Source organism: Miniopterus schreibersii (assembly GCF_964146895.1).
Source record: "Miniopterus schreibersii genome assembly, chromosome: 19".
NCBI lineage: Eukaryota > Metazoa > Chordata > Mammalia > Chiroptera > Miniopteridae > Miniopterus > Miniopterus schreibersii.
In genome coordinates, this window is record NC_138119.1 from 36,121,421 (window position 1) to 36,135,622 (window position 14,202).

General features: G+C 45.9%; 1 protein-coding gene across 3 annotated transcripts in view; it reads left to right on the forward strand.

The window, feature by feature from the left end:
- NME7 (NME/NM23 family member 7) overlaps window positions 1-14,202 on the forward strand; it is a 104,236-nt gene that overhangs the window by 66,779 nt on the left and 23,255 nt on the right. For 2 of the 3 annotated variants that reach the window (XM_081122063.1, XM_081122064.1), the window contains exon 11: window positions 6,237-6,344. The exons of the other annotated variant lie outside the window; for it this stretch is intronic. In XM_081122063.1, coding sequence (XP_080978189.1) covers window positions 6,237-6,344 — 108 coding nt within the window. The remainder of the gene's footprint in view (window positions 1-6,236; window positions 6,345-14,202) is intronic. 3 annotated transcript variants of the gene reach the window in all.

Here is a 14,202-nt window from a genome sequence, read left to right on the forward strand (position 1 = left end):
AGATTTTCCTCACACAGCTCCAGTCCACTCTGCTCTCCCTCTGCTGGAGTCCAAGATGAGTGACTGCACATGAAAGTTTGTGCATTGGCTCTTTAAGAGGGTGCCTGCATTTCCAACTGTTTCTCCCTGGTGGGCAGAAACCCTGCTGCTTTTCACAGCCCAGTGTTTTGTGGACACCTTTCTCAGTTCTGATGCTCTTGGCTATGAAGCCCTGCCTGGGGTTTAGACCCCAGAGTCCTCAGTGGGAATCCCCCACAGCTGAGATACCCCTCTGGACCTTCTGCTGCTGCCCATGGGATCACAACCAGCCCTCTTTCACCTCTGCATTTCCTCTCAGTCTTTATGTGGTCTCCACTTTATATGTCCGTGGTTATGAGGGTGCTCCCCAGCTAGTCTTCAGTTGATTTTTCAGCATAGGCTTCTCTATATTTTAGTTGTAATTCCAGTTTGGTCCCAGGAGAATGTCAGTGTAGCTTCCACTTAATCCACTGCTCTCTTGGAATCCCAGTCTGGATTTTCGCTGTTTTGAAGACACTTGTGTCTTTTTGGATTTAGCACTTTTCTGACTCTCTTAATATTTTCAATGTTGTTTTCCTTTCAAGGTCTTTGGCTTTGCTCATCCTCTGGCCTTAGTGTCTCTATGATGGCTGAGGAACATGTCCTCTCTCTACCACACACCGTCTTCTGTGATGGCTGAGGGCCACGTTCCCTCTCTACCCCACCCTAGCCTCTTTCCCTCATCCTTTATTCCACAGATGCCACCTCGGTTCCCTCAGGAATTGAGAGATTTTGGTAACTAATCTTCTTTCATTTGTAGTGGATTTTTTACTTTCTTCTTCTTTTGAGTGTGTGAGTGTATGACAGTGTGTGTGAGTTCGAGTGTGTGAGTGTATATGTGTGCCTGTGAATGAGTGTGTATGAGTGTGTGTGTGAGTATATATGTGTACCTGTGAGTGTGTGTGTATGTGATTGTGCATGTGTATGATTTTGACATTTCCCTGGTTTTTATTTCCCCCCCTTATATCGGCCCCCATTTCCCAGTGCATTTATCTGAACAATCCTCATGAAAAGTTTTCTGTTTAAGTGCCTTGTTTCCCTCTTATGTATTTTCCTTTTTATTCCTCCACAGTGATTTTTTTTTACCTCTCTCTGGCTGCATGAACTGTTTTCACCCAAATGATACTTCCCTTCAAGATCTCTTAGCTTAATATTTTCCCTTTCCATTCCCTTTTTAATTCATAGGGAAGTCACTTGCTCTGACTATCTTAGGAATAATCATATTCCAATCAGACATGTCCCCACCCCAGTCAGAAGGAGGGGCTAGAGTTTCCACCCTGGGATGGGGCACAGCCACTGGCTGGAGCTGCCAGCATTTTGAAGTCCCAGGAGGCTGCAGCCCCAGTGCGGGCTTATCTCCCCAGTGCACATGCTGCTTGTCAGTTTCAGGTGTCAGCCCAGCATTACTTAGAGACAGTAGGCTTTGTGTCCAGTGGGAGGAAAATATTTTTAAACCTTCTCGAGACCCTGGGAAGTTACTGTTCTTGGACAGGAAAGAGCCTGCCACCTTACCAGTCTCTCAGTAGGTAAAAGCCCCAGACACCAGTGCCAGGTTTGAGCCCGGGATCAGTTACAGCTGGCATGAGTGGTACTGAACCATGGTGTTCTCGGGAGGCTGTTAATAAGACATTTTATTTATATCTCAGTGAGACAGTCCTACCACTTGCAAAGCCAAAGAAAGGGACTCCGGGCCCTTAAATGTTACCATGCAGACAAGTGCCACCCTTTCATGTTGCTTTGTTGATTTTTGATTGGTGACACGAGATGGCAGGACAAGAATCACAGCTCCTCTGTAGTCAGGGTGAGCATGGGCTTTTGAAAGCACTTAAGTATAATGAAAATATTAACTCAGTACATATAACTTAGGAATTGATTATTCATATTATTTTAAAATTCTGTTCTTTCCAAAGGAATTCCTTTCAGTGGTGCTTCAAAAAGAGGTTTTCCTACATTTTAAATAAAACCTAAATTTAACATTTAGTATAACAAGTAAAGTATATATGTGTGTAAAGCAGCCTGCCCTCACTCTCAGAAAGTTGTACATTTGGGTAAAGCAGACTGCCCTCACTCTCAGGAGGCTGTACATTTGGGTAAGGCAGCCTGCCCTCACTCTCAGGAAACCGTACACTTCAAACTAAATCAATGTGCTCTCTCCAGACTCTTCACTTCGCTGCCTTGCGGGCTCTGCTTCCTGATCAGTGCTCTATTTTAAACTTACTGTAATGAAGTTGTTCAGACCCGTTTCTCTCCTGACCCTGACTCTTTCCTGAGAGCTCTGGGTCTGTCAGATTTACCAAACTGCCAGAGAGTGAATTTTTGCAGAGGGGGTTGAGTTTACCATACTCAAAGTTTTTCTAAGTACTGTCTTTAAGACACTAACGGCCCAATCTAAAATGACTTTGCTTTCCTTAAGCCCCCATACTGTTGACTGTCTATGATTCCTTCTGACAGTTGACGTGTGTTCCTTGTGTGATTTATCTTTTATGAATGGCCCTCACCTCCTGGCGTAGATACTAATTAGAGGACCAGTGTTACACCCTCTGGGTACCTCCAGTGCAAGAATATGCTCTAACTCAGAACTTCTTCAGCTTCCATGAACATAGGACACCCCGGGGATCTTGTTGAATTGTAAGTCATGTTTCCGAGGTGTAGGGTGCGGCTGAAGTTCTGTGTGTACAACATTCTCGGGTGCTGCAATGCAGCTGGTCCGCACACCACACTTCAAGGGCCTCGTCTCTGGCAGACTTTCAGCAGATGTCTCTTGATTATGCTGTTTGTTTCAAAACAGGACAAAATATTTAAATTTTATTAAATGCCTCATTTGTCTGCAGTATGAGCACAACACTAAGAGGTAAACACAGATTTAAGTCTATTTCTGTGAATAACGGGAGGTGTGGGATATCATTTTTGTTTTTGTTCTGCTTTTTTCTGATTCCTTCATCTGGTCCGTGGACTTTAGCGTATCCATTTTAATAGTTGCCAGACTAGATGAGATTAATATGTGAATAACGTCTACTCTTGGTTTCATTAGAGTTAGGCTTTAAAACAAAAGCCTTTATAACAAAATTTGAAGACGTCTCTGTTCTTGAGAAGTGAAATGAAACATTTTAATGTAATTTTGTTTTCTTTCTAATTACTGGTGTTCATTTATTACCCCTGCCCCAATCCCTCAAAAGCAAATAAAGAATAAGGAAAATTATGGAAGAGAACCAAGACCCACTTTCCAGAACCGTCTCATGAGCTTGTGCATGGAGAGCCAGAAGCTGCGGAGAGAGCACAGAGGGAGCCTGCAGGGGGACGGGAAAGTGAGGGCCTGGGGAGGAACCGAGCCATCAGGAGGGGAGCCCGGACGCGGTGTCATGTGGGCTGAGTAAAGGGGCAGCTTCTACAATCAGAGGCTGGTGGCTCCAGGGTGCTAAATGCTGAGAAGTCAGAGTTCACGAGCTGGATCTTGAATGGTTCCTCGTGGGTAAACAGCTCACTTTTATATAGGGTATCCACTGCGAGTGCTCCACTGGCTCTGTCGGTGAGACTGCCACATAGAGTTAACTTGCAGTTCCTTTTCTGCGTCCTGTTGAGGTTCTAGAAGGATCCTTAGGCTTATAGAAAGTAGCCTTTGCACCTCTTCTCTGTTTGCCTTTCCTACTTCCAGGTCCTTCCAGCGTTTCCTTGCCTTGTTTTAGTTGTGAATTAGGTTGATACTGCTTATCTCCCAGGAATATAAAATTGCCTCTGCCTGAGTTAATTCAGAGTTGCATGCACACAGGGAAAGCTATTTGAACATCAGCTGTGATGAAATATTGTTGAGGCTCCAGAGGACTCAGCATCATTTCCTAATATTGCGAGCTCGCCCGGCTGGGCGTCGCTCAGCGGTTGAGCATCGACCTAGGATCCAGGCGATCAGGGTTCGATTCCCGGTCAGGGCACACGCCCGGGTTGCGGGCTCGATCAATGACTCTCTCATCATTGATGTTTCTACCTCTCTCTCTCTCCTTTCCTCTCTCTGAAATCAATAAAGATATATTAAAAAAAAAAATCTAAAAAAAATTAAATAAATAAATAATATTGCGAGCTCATGGCGAAGAGAACCAGTAATGGCTGGGGACACGAATCTTTCTGTTTCAGTGATGGTGGCTGCGTTGTTGGCCTTTCTTATTAAGTTCTGATTTTATGAATATATTCAATAGTTGGTCACAGAGTTGTGTTCTTAACATTCTAGAATCAGTACATTTCCTGAATTTCTCCCCACTTTAATTCATTTCTTAAGTGGAAGGTGATTTTTATTCTTGCATATCTCTGTATTGTGGAGAACTGAAACAGAGTGGCTTTCTAATATGTTTACCAGTCTAATAGACCTATTATTCAATAAGCAATAATGTTCTTTTTATGGCACACAGCAATAGAGTAATTACATAAACTGGCCCTTCCTTGTTTTCGGTATTTTGCTAATCACCATTCCACGTAGTGCATTTTCCCCACGTCTCAGATGTGGAAGTCATGCTCTAAGCCAGAGCCCTTCCTCCCGCTGCAGGACTACCTGAGCAGAATTTTAAGTACTTGTGATGAGCTGGGTAATGACCAAGCGTTCGACTGGTTGGGGCTGAGCAGGCAAGGTGGCCGTGGGGTTAATCAGTAGAGTTTGAAAGACTGTTTAAACCCCTCACACATGCTGTGATAAGTTCTAAAGAGTTATTTGTGGTATTCAATGAAAAGTGCGTGCTCGTACTTTGTGTTGCTTTTATGTATCAGGTACTTGTTTCGGGTTCATCAAAGGCGGGGACTGGCCTGAGGATGTTTTTCACTCACCGTGGAGTCCAGGAGGACCAGGAGTCTGCCAGGAACAGTTAGGGAGAATCTGCAGCAGATGAGGGGAGATGATCTGGGGGATCCAATGAGCTTTCACTTTTAGTATTGCAGTATTTTTTACTTTCTTAAGCGTATGTGATATTTTACAGTAATCAAAAGTAAAATCAAAGTATTAATACATTTCCCCCCAAAATTATCCAAAATGAAAGCCTGAATTTTAACAGCAGCTGTGAAGTGAACACTTGCTCTGTGTCTTGATGCTTCATCACTACCAGTCACCTAAACAAAATACGTTACACCAGTTAGCAGGGCTGTGGAGGAAGCCAGACGCCCCGGACGGCCCCTTCCCCACCCTGACCCCTGGCCCCGGAGGGCCCTCACTGTCGCTCAGCAGTCCTAGTTCATCAGAAAATGTACTAAAGAAAACTCAAAGGCAAGCTACATGCTGAGAAAAGATACATCACATATGTGATGAAAATAGAATTTAGAATATACTAAGAATAACATTCAGAGAGGAGAAGAACCTAATGGACAGTGGAGAAGAGACAGGAGTGGACATTTTGTGGAAGAGGGTGTATATGAAAAGACAGCTTCCCCAGTCGTCGGGGAAAGGTGGGCCACGAACATGCGGTGGACCTCACACCCACCAGGGTGGCGGAATTAAAACCTCACCCACAATCCCATGTTGGCGTTTATGTGGGTGGTGGGAATTCTTGTGCACTGGTGGGTGAGGGCAGACTGTTACAGCCACTTAAGAAACTGGTTGGCAGGACTTAGTAAAATTGAATAGGCATGTGCCCTAGGATTCCAGAAAAACTCTTATGTTTGCACCATACCCCGTCCAAGAATACTTGTAGCAGAATTGTTTGTATGTCTGTGCAACCTTGTGTGTATGTGTGAAAGTGTGTGAAGAGGGGGGAGAGAGGGAGAGGGAGAGGGAGAGGGAGAGGGAGAGGGAGAGGGAGAGGGAGAGGGAGAGGGAGAGGGAGAGGGAGAGGGAGAGGGAGAGGGAGAGGGAGAGGGAGAGGGAGAGGGAGAGGGAGGGAGAGGGAGAGGGAGAGGGAGAGGGAGAGGGAGAGGAGAGGGAGAGGGAGAGGGAGAGGGAGAGGGAGAGGGAGAGGGAGAGGGAGAGGGAGAGGGAGAGGGAGAGGGAGAGGGAGAGGGAGAGGGAGAGGAGGGAGGAAAAGAAATTAGTTGAATGTCCATCAGCAAAAAATGTGTTTATTCATTATGCTGTTTCTGGGGAAAATCAGTCCCCTCCATGTATGCATGTATTTGATAAACAGATAATCCCAGTGTTTCATATAACTGGCATTTTTCTTACTAACACCATTTGGCTGACTTGACTCTGTCTGCAAATGTATGTTTAACAGGAAATCGCCCGGCATCTGCGTCCTGGAACCCTCCGCGCAGTCTTTGGTAAAACCAAGATCCAGAATGCTGTGCACTGCACCGACCTCCCAGAGGACGGGCTGCTAGAGGTGAGACGTAAACATCCTGTTTACAGTTTAGGTTCACAAATAAGTTCAGCAGTTCTGGTGTGTAAGGAACCTTGTAACATTCTTAGATGATACTGTTACTGGTCATCTGATAACCTCAGACTGCAGCTTTAGACCAAATGGTAGGATGCTGTTTCTAACTGGATAGTCTTCAAAGAATCAAGATATTTTTTTGATTGGCATGTATTATGATTTAAAAGTAATTTAAAGAGTGGAAAACTACAGCATTAATTAAATAGTGTGAAACTTGTTTTAAAGTTGGGTAAAAATATTACCATAAGTTGCTAGTCATGGAAATCTGTTGATGAAATTCAGAAGTCGAATATGCAATGTGATAGCATTAAAGTATTAGCTACCATTTGTCAACTCTCTCTATATATTGGGTTTTATCATGGTAAGTGCTTTGTGTAAATTATTTCTTGGAATCCCTGTGGCAGCTCTAATAGGTTGGCATTATTATAACTGTTTTATCAGGGAAATGAAATTGACACTCAGAGGGGTTAAATAACATTCTCAAATCAAGCAGCTAATGCAGAACAGGGCCATGTTCTGGCCTCCCTTCTGCTTCATTAACATAAAATAAGAAACAATGAATGATCTAAGAAAATATAAGTTGGTCTGGTTTGGGGTTATTTCTTAAGTCACTTCTTCTAGGCCAAAGCAAAGAAGCTTTAAAGAAAGGATTGATATTTTTTCTTACAGTTTTTAAAATTTTTTTGTGTCAAAAGGAACTAATGAAGTGAAAAGACAAATGATAAATTTAAGGGATTGTAGTACAGAGGACAGAGAAATGATTGCTCTCCATAGTACTTATTTACTTCAGTACTATTTGTTTTATGTCAAATCTATCGGTCTTTTATTTCTTCTTTGAAATCGTATGTAGAGAAGCCTTCCGTCCCCATTTTGTTTTCATTGTCTTGCACTGAAGTGTTCAGTCTACCGGGAGTCTGTTGGGCATCAGGAGTGAGGCAGACCCGTCGGCCGTCGCGGCGTGCTTGTCGGGCCCTTCCTTCTCTCACGGTCATTTCTCGGCTAGTGATGCCTGTGCTCGCCTGTGCCTGTTTCTGAACTTTCCATTTCATTTCATCAGCCTGTGCCAGAAAAATACTACTTTTACTATTGCAGTTTATTTATCCCTTAAGAAAGTTTCCTTGCTTATTCCCTTAAATTTATTCCTCCACATGAACTTTACATGAGTGTGTCAAGTTCTTTACCCCACCCCACAGGCTGCAGACGGGACCTTGGCTAACATTCTGATGCGTTTATAGATTAATGTGGGAGTGACACGTCTGTGATAGTCTCTTTGTCAATCAAAGAACTTATATGCATATATGCATAACCCCTGGACGCAGACAATAGTGTGGAGAAGGCCGGGGGGTGGGGGGGGTGCGGTGTGGAGGGATCAGTGGGGGGAAGGGGGACATCTGTAATACTTTCAACAATAAAGGTAAATTTCTTAAAAATTGTGAGCCTTTTCAACTGCGTACATGGTATGCCTCTCCTTTTATGCCAGCAGTCTTTTCTTTATGTGGGTCTTAGGCATAGCCTATAAAGCTTATTCCCACCAGTTTTTGTTCTTGTTGCTATAGAGAGTGACTCAGTAGCTCCATTAACATTTTTTCCTCTTAATCCAAGATGTTAATCGGCTAAAATGTTATCTAAACCGGTATGAAATACTGACATACTTGCAAAATGTAAAAATGGTACAAATGTCACCTTTTAATTACCCAAAGGATTAAATTTTCACTTCTTTTATAAATATCCTCTTCATCTTCGGATAGCTCAGGACCTACAGTCTAGGTTTGAATACAGAGGGTTGTTCAGCAAAACTGAAACATTATTAATCATGAAATTTATGCCCGTTAAAAAAAATTCTCCAAGGTATGCCTGTGACTTGGCTCGTGCAATTTAAAATAGGTTACTACTGCCTGCAGTTCACAAAGCCATTTACAAAATGACTAAAATCTTTCCATAGGAGATTTAATTGCAAATATAAAACAAACAAAACGGAAGTTGGTCCTCTGGCAGCTCCCTCTCCTGTGACTGATGACTGATTCCTGATGTGACCTTGGATAAGTCACTTTTTCTTTCCCTGTCTCACTTCTCTTATCAACAGAATGGAACAAAGAATGCTGATATAGCCAAGGAATGCTCTCTTAGTTAGGGATTAACTATTGCAGATTACTTGGCTTTAAGTGGGCAAGTATTATAAAAACTCTTAGAGGCCAAAGTTATCTGCTTATAGGTCTTCAAAGTGCAAGTCAGAGGGACATACAGACGGCTCTTTGCTCAGGGAAGCCCTTTGTACTCAGATGTGCTGTTCATTAAGGGAACATTCTTTAGTTGTAGGTGACCCTGAATTTTACAGCCCAGTCCAGGAACTTTTTGAAAGGCAGCTCCAGTCAGACCAGGTGTTGGGGCAGAAGGCATAAGCTAGAACTGTCATGGACACTGGGATGATAGGCTCCCAATTGCCATGGCAAGAAGGATGGGGGACAAGTGACTCCTCAGTCTTTCCTTCCTGTGCTGTTTGCTGAGCTAAGCGAGTGTCAGAGGTTCAGGACGCATGGTTTCAAGTTATAATTCTCACCCTCTGTTATTTTCCTGCTTACTCTTATAACAAACCATAATCGAGTGCGTTTTCTTCACTGACAATGTGATAGGACTTCAGAAACAACCAAGACACTTCCCCTATTCTCACTGAGCTTGTAATATGTTTTAGAGGTTGTCTGGGATCTTAGCAGGAGTCAAGAAACGGGATTTCCTTGGATGCCTCTAATTGTGACACAGCCACTTTTGCGGTTGTAGGAACAAATGCAGCGCCTGTGGCATGACACATCCTGGGATGTTGTTTTACTGGCAGTGCTCCTGCTACTCTTGGTAGGAACTCTGAAGATCTTACTTTTCTGCTTTAAAGAAAGCATTAATGGGAAATGTTTAGTTTAACTAGTAATAGAAGAAATACTAGCTTTCTACCAATGGCAACATTTTAAAGTGTCAGTGCCCACTTCCGGTAAGGCTACAGGAAAATGGATATCCTCAGGCGCCGCCAGCTAAGTGTCAGCAGGTATTGAAAGCCATGGGGTTATCAATACAGTGTGTCCCAGAATTCTACTCTTGGAATCTAGCCAGAGGAGGAAGGTGCAGACCTGGTGGGTCTGACCAGAGGAGGGTGTGGGCCTGGTGGATCTGCCCAGAGGAGGAGGGTGTGGGCCTGGTGGATCTGACCAGAGGAGGAGGGCATGGGCCTGGTGGATCTGACCAGAGGAGGGTGTGGGCCTGGTGGATCTACCCAGAGGAGGAGGGCATGGGCCTGGTGGATCTGACCAGAGGAGGGTGTGGGCCTGGGGGATCTACCCAGAGGAGGAGGGCGTGGGCCTGGTGGATCTACCCAGAGGAGGAGGGCGTGGGCCTGGTGGATCTACCCAGAGGAGGAGGGTGTGGGCCTGGTGGATCTGACCAGAGGAGGAGGGTGCAAGCCTGGTGGATCTACCCAGAGGAGGAGGGTGCGGGCCTGGTAGATCTACCCAGAGGAGGAGGGTGTGGGCCTGGTGGATCTGACCAGAGGAGGAGGGTGCAAGCCTGGTGGATCTACCCAGAGGAGGAGGGTGTGGGCCTGGTAGATCTACCCAGAGGAGGAGGGTGTGGGCCTGGTGGATCTACCCAGAGGAGGAGGGTGTGGGCCTGGTAGATCTACCCAGAGGAGGAGGGTGTGGGCCTGGTGGATCTGACCAGAGGAGGAGGGTGCAAGCCTGGTGGATCTACCCAGAGGAGGAGGGTGCGGGCCTGGTAGATCTGACCAGAGGAGGTAGACAGTTATCACATAGGCGTCATGAGTAGTAGTTGTGATTACGGTTGAACAGTGTGCATGGTGATTACGGTTGAACAGTAGGTCTGGCTGACCTTCTCTCCTCTGAGGAAGCCTTCACGACACACACAGTCCGTGTGTGTGTGTTCACGCATCTCGCTTCCCTCTAACGCAGCAGTGTAGCCAGCAGTTGGCACAGCTCTGCGCTCCAGGGCACTTGCTCATCTCATTATAGCTGGGTTTCCTGGTTCTGTAGAATGAAGATCTTAGCAGCGCCTGCCCATCACGCAGCACGGTGCCCAGCACAGAGCAGTTGCTGAACAAACGCTAGTAATTGTTGGTTATATTGTCTGTTTGCTTGTATACCTTCCCCCACGGGACTGAGCACTCATAGGTAAGAGATTCTGTCTTGCCCGGCATATTAATCAGTAATCATTTTTGCAGGGAAAGTGGGCAGGGTTTGGTTGGATAAACTGTGGTTCATGTACGCAGTATAAGCCTGTAACTGCTGCGTTAGCGCTGGCACTGGAGACCTGCCAGGAGCAGTGGCTTCTTGCTGGATTGCAAGTTCGAATCACCTTGGCCATTTTTAAAATAGCGGAGCTCAGATCCACCCTTAGAGATTCTAACTTTTTTCTTTTGAAATAATTTCAAATTTATAGAAAAGTTGCAAGTACTGTATACAAAATATTTTTTAATAAACATTGGGGTTAAGTGCCAACACAATGCCCCATGATCTCTGAATACCTTAGTGTGTATTTTTCACATGAAGGAGGCTGTTCCTAAATAACCACGCTCCAAGTGCCCACAGTAGGGAGCGAACATTGATGCAGGGCTGCCGTCGACCGCTAGCCCCGCTCAGGTGTCCAGTTGTCTCAATAATGTGCTAATGGCAAAAGGACCCAGGCTGGAGTCATGCGTCGTGTTTAGTCTTCTCCTTAACCTCTCCCTGAGTAGGAAGGTCCTCAGGCTTCAGGCTCCCTTGACGTCCGCGACCCTGGCCCTTGGCGGACCCCTGGCAGAGGTTTTGATCTGCTGCTTTCCTGCCTCCCTCTGCGCCAGAGCTTTCCCAGGTGGTTCCAGCTACAGTCCTAACGAGATGCTGACCCGTTTCCTGTGCTGTGCGGCACGCACTGCTCGTGCTGACAGCCATTCATTGGATCTCATTGTCCATGTGTGTGTGACGCCTTTTTGATTTTGCGACTCGGCATCGAGTGTCTCCTCTCTGCGCCAGGTCAGCGTCGGTCGTGTCACCAGTGACGCACCTGAGGGCCCGTCTTACTCTGTCCTTGCTTCATCTTTCCCAAGGCTTCATGGGAAAGGACCTCCTCCTCTCACGCTGCTCCTGCAGTCGGGCCCCAGGACCGTCCTGTTCTGATTAGCTGCAGCCGGAACAACTGACACTTTATGTGTGCGGGAGTTGCAGCTGTCTACATCGCCGAGTGGGTGTGAATACTAGAAAGTTCGGGTATGTCTGGATTTCGAATTCTCTGCACTCAAATGATGCAGTAGTCATTTATTCAGATATTTACATTAAAAAAAATAAAAGCACAGCTGCAGACAGGTGCATGCAGCCCTTGCCCCATGGAGCTCCCTTCCTGGGAGACGGTCAGCATGGTGGCTGCTCTCTGGGGTGAGGAAAGTGGGGACCGCTCCTCGGTTATCCTTTTCAAATACTCCGTCACCGGATCATATCACTTTTGTGGTTGTAACATAAAATTTAATACATCAAATGTTTCATTGTGTAGATAGTTGATCAAAACAAATCTGAGTTTGGCTGTGTAACTGTATCTGCATCGATTCTGGTTCTGCTGTACTCGGGGGAAATCAGTTCATCACGCACGCAGCAGAAATAAGCAGGCGCAGATGGACGGAGACGACCGGCGGCCTGGATTCCCTGGCTGTGCTCAGCACAGCCTCCGCGCACACGGACACGCGTAACTTATCCTTAGCTTTACTTTCTGTCTCGAAGGAAGAGTTGTGATTTTCACTGGTACGTTGTCAAAGGGAACAGCTTGTACGAAGACAAGAGGGAACAGTGTTCTCTCAGAGATCTAAAAATAGTTTAGTGAGGCCTGGGCTTTGACCTTGAGGTGGGAAATGGCCAGAGATAGGCGGGAAAAGTCAGCAAGGGCTTGTACCGACATACTGAGACATCTGAACTTGATCCAGAGGTGAGTGGGAATCCAAACAAATGTTTATGCAGGGGAGTAACATAGTCATACCTGCATCATAGAGACCGCTCTGACCGCAGTATGGAGAGCAGATTGGGGGGGGGGGGCAGTCAGGAGGAAGAGAGACGTGCTAGAAGGCTATTATTATATTAAGGTCATCCCCAGGGAAGATTCTGGTCTCCTGAATGGACAGGGCAGTGTGATAGCCAGAGGCAGAGCCACAGAAGACATTGAGGATGGCACAGATGGTAGCCTGTGGGACTGACTGGGTGTGGAGGGTGGCCTGTGAGACTGAGACAGGATCAACTCACGTCCCCAGGAAAGATGCTGGCAGTGAGGCTAATACCTGCGTCTGTGATACCAGTTTCTGGAGACAAAAGTTTTCATAAGTTTGATGGCAAAGCCTAACATGATCTTGCTTGTAACTGTGCGTAATTTTTCTGTAACCCACCTCGTATGACTCGTGTTAGACCATGGGAGCTTCCCAGGCTCCCGGGAACATTACGTGATACAAGGTATGAAAACCATGTGCTATTCTCAGCTCAGAACATCTGCCACAGGAGCTTTGAATAAAGGACAGTGAGAAGGTGTGAAACAGCCAGAGAAAGGGAGTATCCCAGGATGGAAATTTATGGGTGACATTTAGGATTCGGGAGATTTGGGACATTACCTGTTATTGTTCTCTGATGGACACTGGACTGCCGGCCCCCGGGGAGGTTTTTGCACGTTGGGCTCTGAGGGAGGACCAGGGAAGATGTGGCAGCAGGAGCCAGACCCGAGGGACAGGCGGCCTCCCAAGCCCTCCTCATGGAGGCCCCGCAGTGACCGAGGGAGCTGTGGTCAGAGCAGACGTCTCTGAATTTAAAGGTTCTGTATTTGTTGTGGGCTTAGAATAAATGTTGAATAATTGAATGAAGATAATTAAGAATCATGAGGAACCCAAAATCACAGACTAAAAAGAAGTTAAAATGGACTCATCCTAGAGCTATGTAACCTGGGTTTCATAAGATGATACTAAAACCAGTATGACCTAGCAATAGACAGAAATGTGAAACTAAAGTAGTAACCTCTCTGACTTCAATGTTATTTAAAACTAATAAGGAAACACTCTCACTAGGGCTCTTATTTCCAACAATCCCTGAGTTTCTGAAAGAGCCTCTGGACTAGCACTGACGCAGTATTAGCTGCTCCCAGGGATGAACACCCTGTAAAAGAGAAAAGGCACGAGCCCAGCATGGGTGGGGCACGTGGCTCTGATCCTGATCTCGGGCAAGGGACAAAGTGCCCGTTTTAACCTGAGGTCCTTGTGACTCCTCACCTAGCACATCTGATAACGCACTCACGCCACTACCTCCTTTCCCTGACTCTGGAAAAGTGAGGCGGTGTCCTTTGCTCTCTGCAGATGGACCCTGAACTCTCTTTCTGGTCTGCACACTGCTTCATTTTTTAGCCAGTGACTAAGCAGGATCTGAGTTAATAAGGGAGCCTGGGGTCACTAAAAGGCCTTCCAGAGGACACAGGGAGGCGCCTTCGCTGACATAATCAAGTTCACCCTCTTCATTCATAAAACACTGCTGCTGCTCTGACCTCGGTTTCAGAGTAAACGCCGGAAAAGCCACTACTGCTCTTTGGCCATTAGACAGTTATGGACATTTCTGTTTTAACGGAGAGAGAACAGAGGAATCATCTAACAGAAGGAAAATGCTAGGCCCGGTGTTTTCAGAACAACTATATTGAGAAGGCTTTGCAGGCTGTGTGAAGCTTTGAAAGAAACTTGAAGGCCTCAGTCCTTGAAAATCAAATCACCCCAACTACCACATAGCTTTGAGCAAGAAATTTTCTGTGAGATAATTGTGAT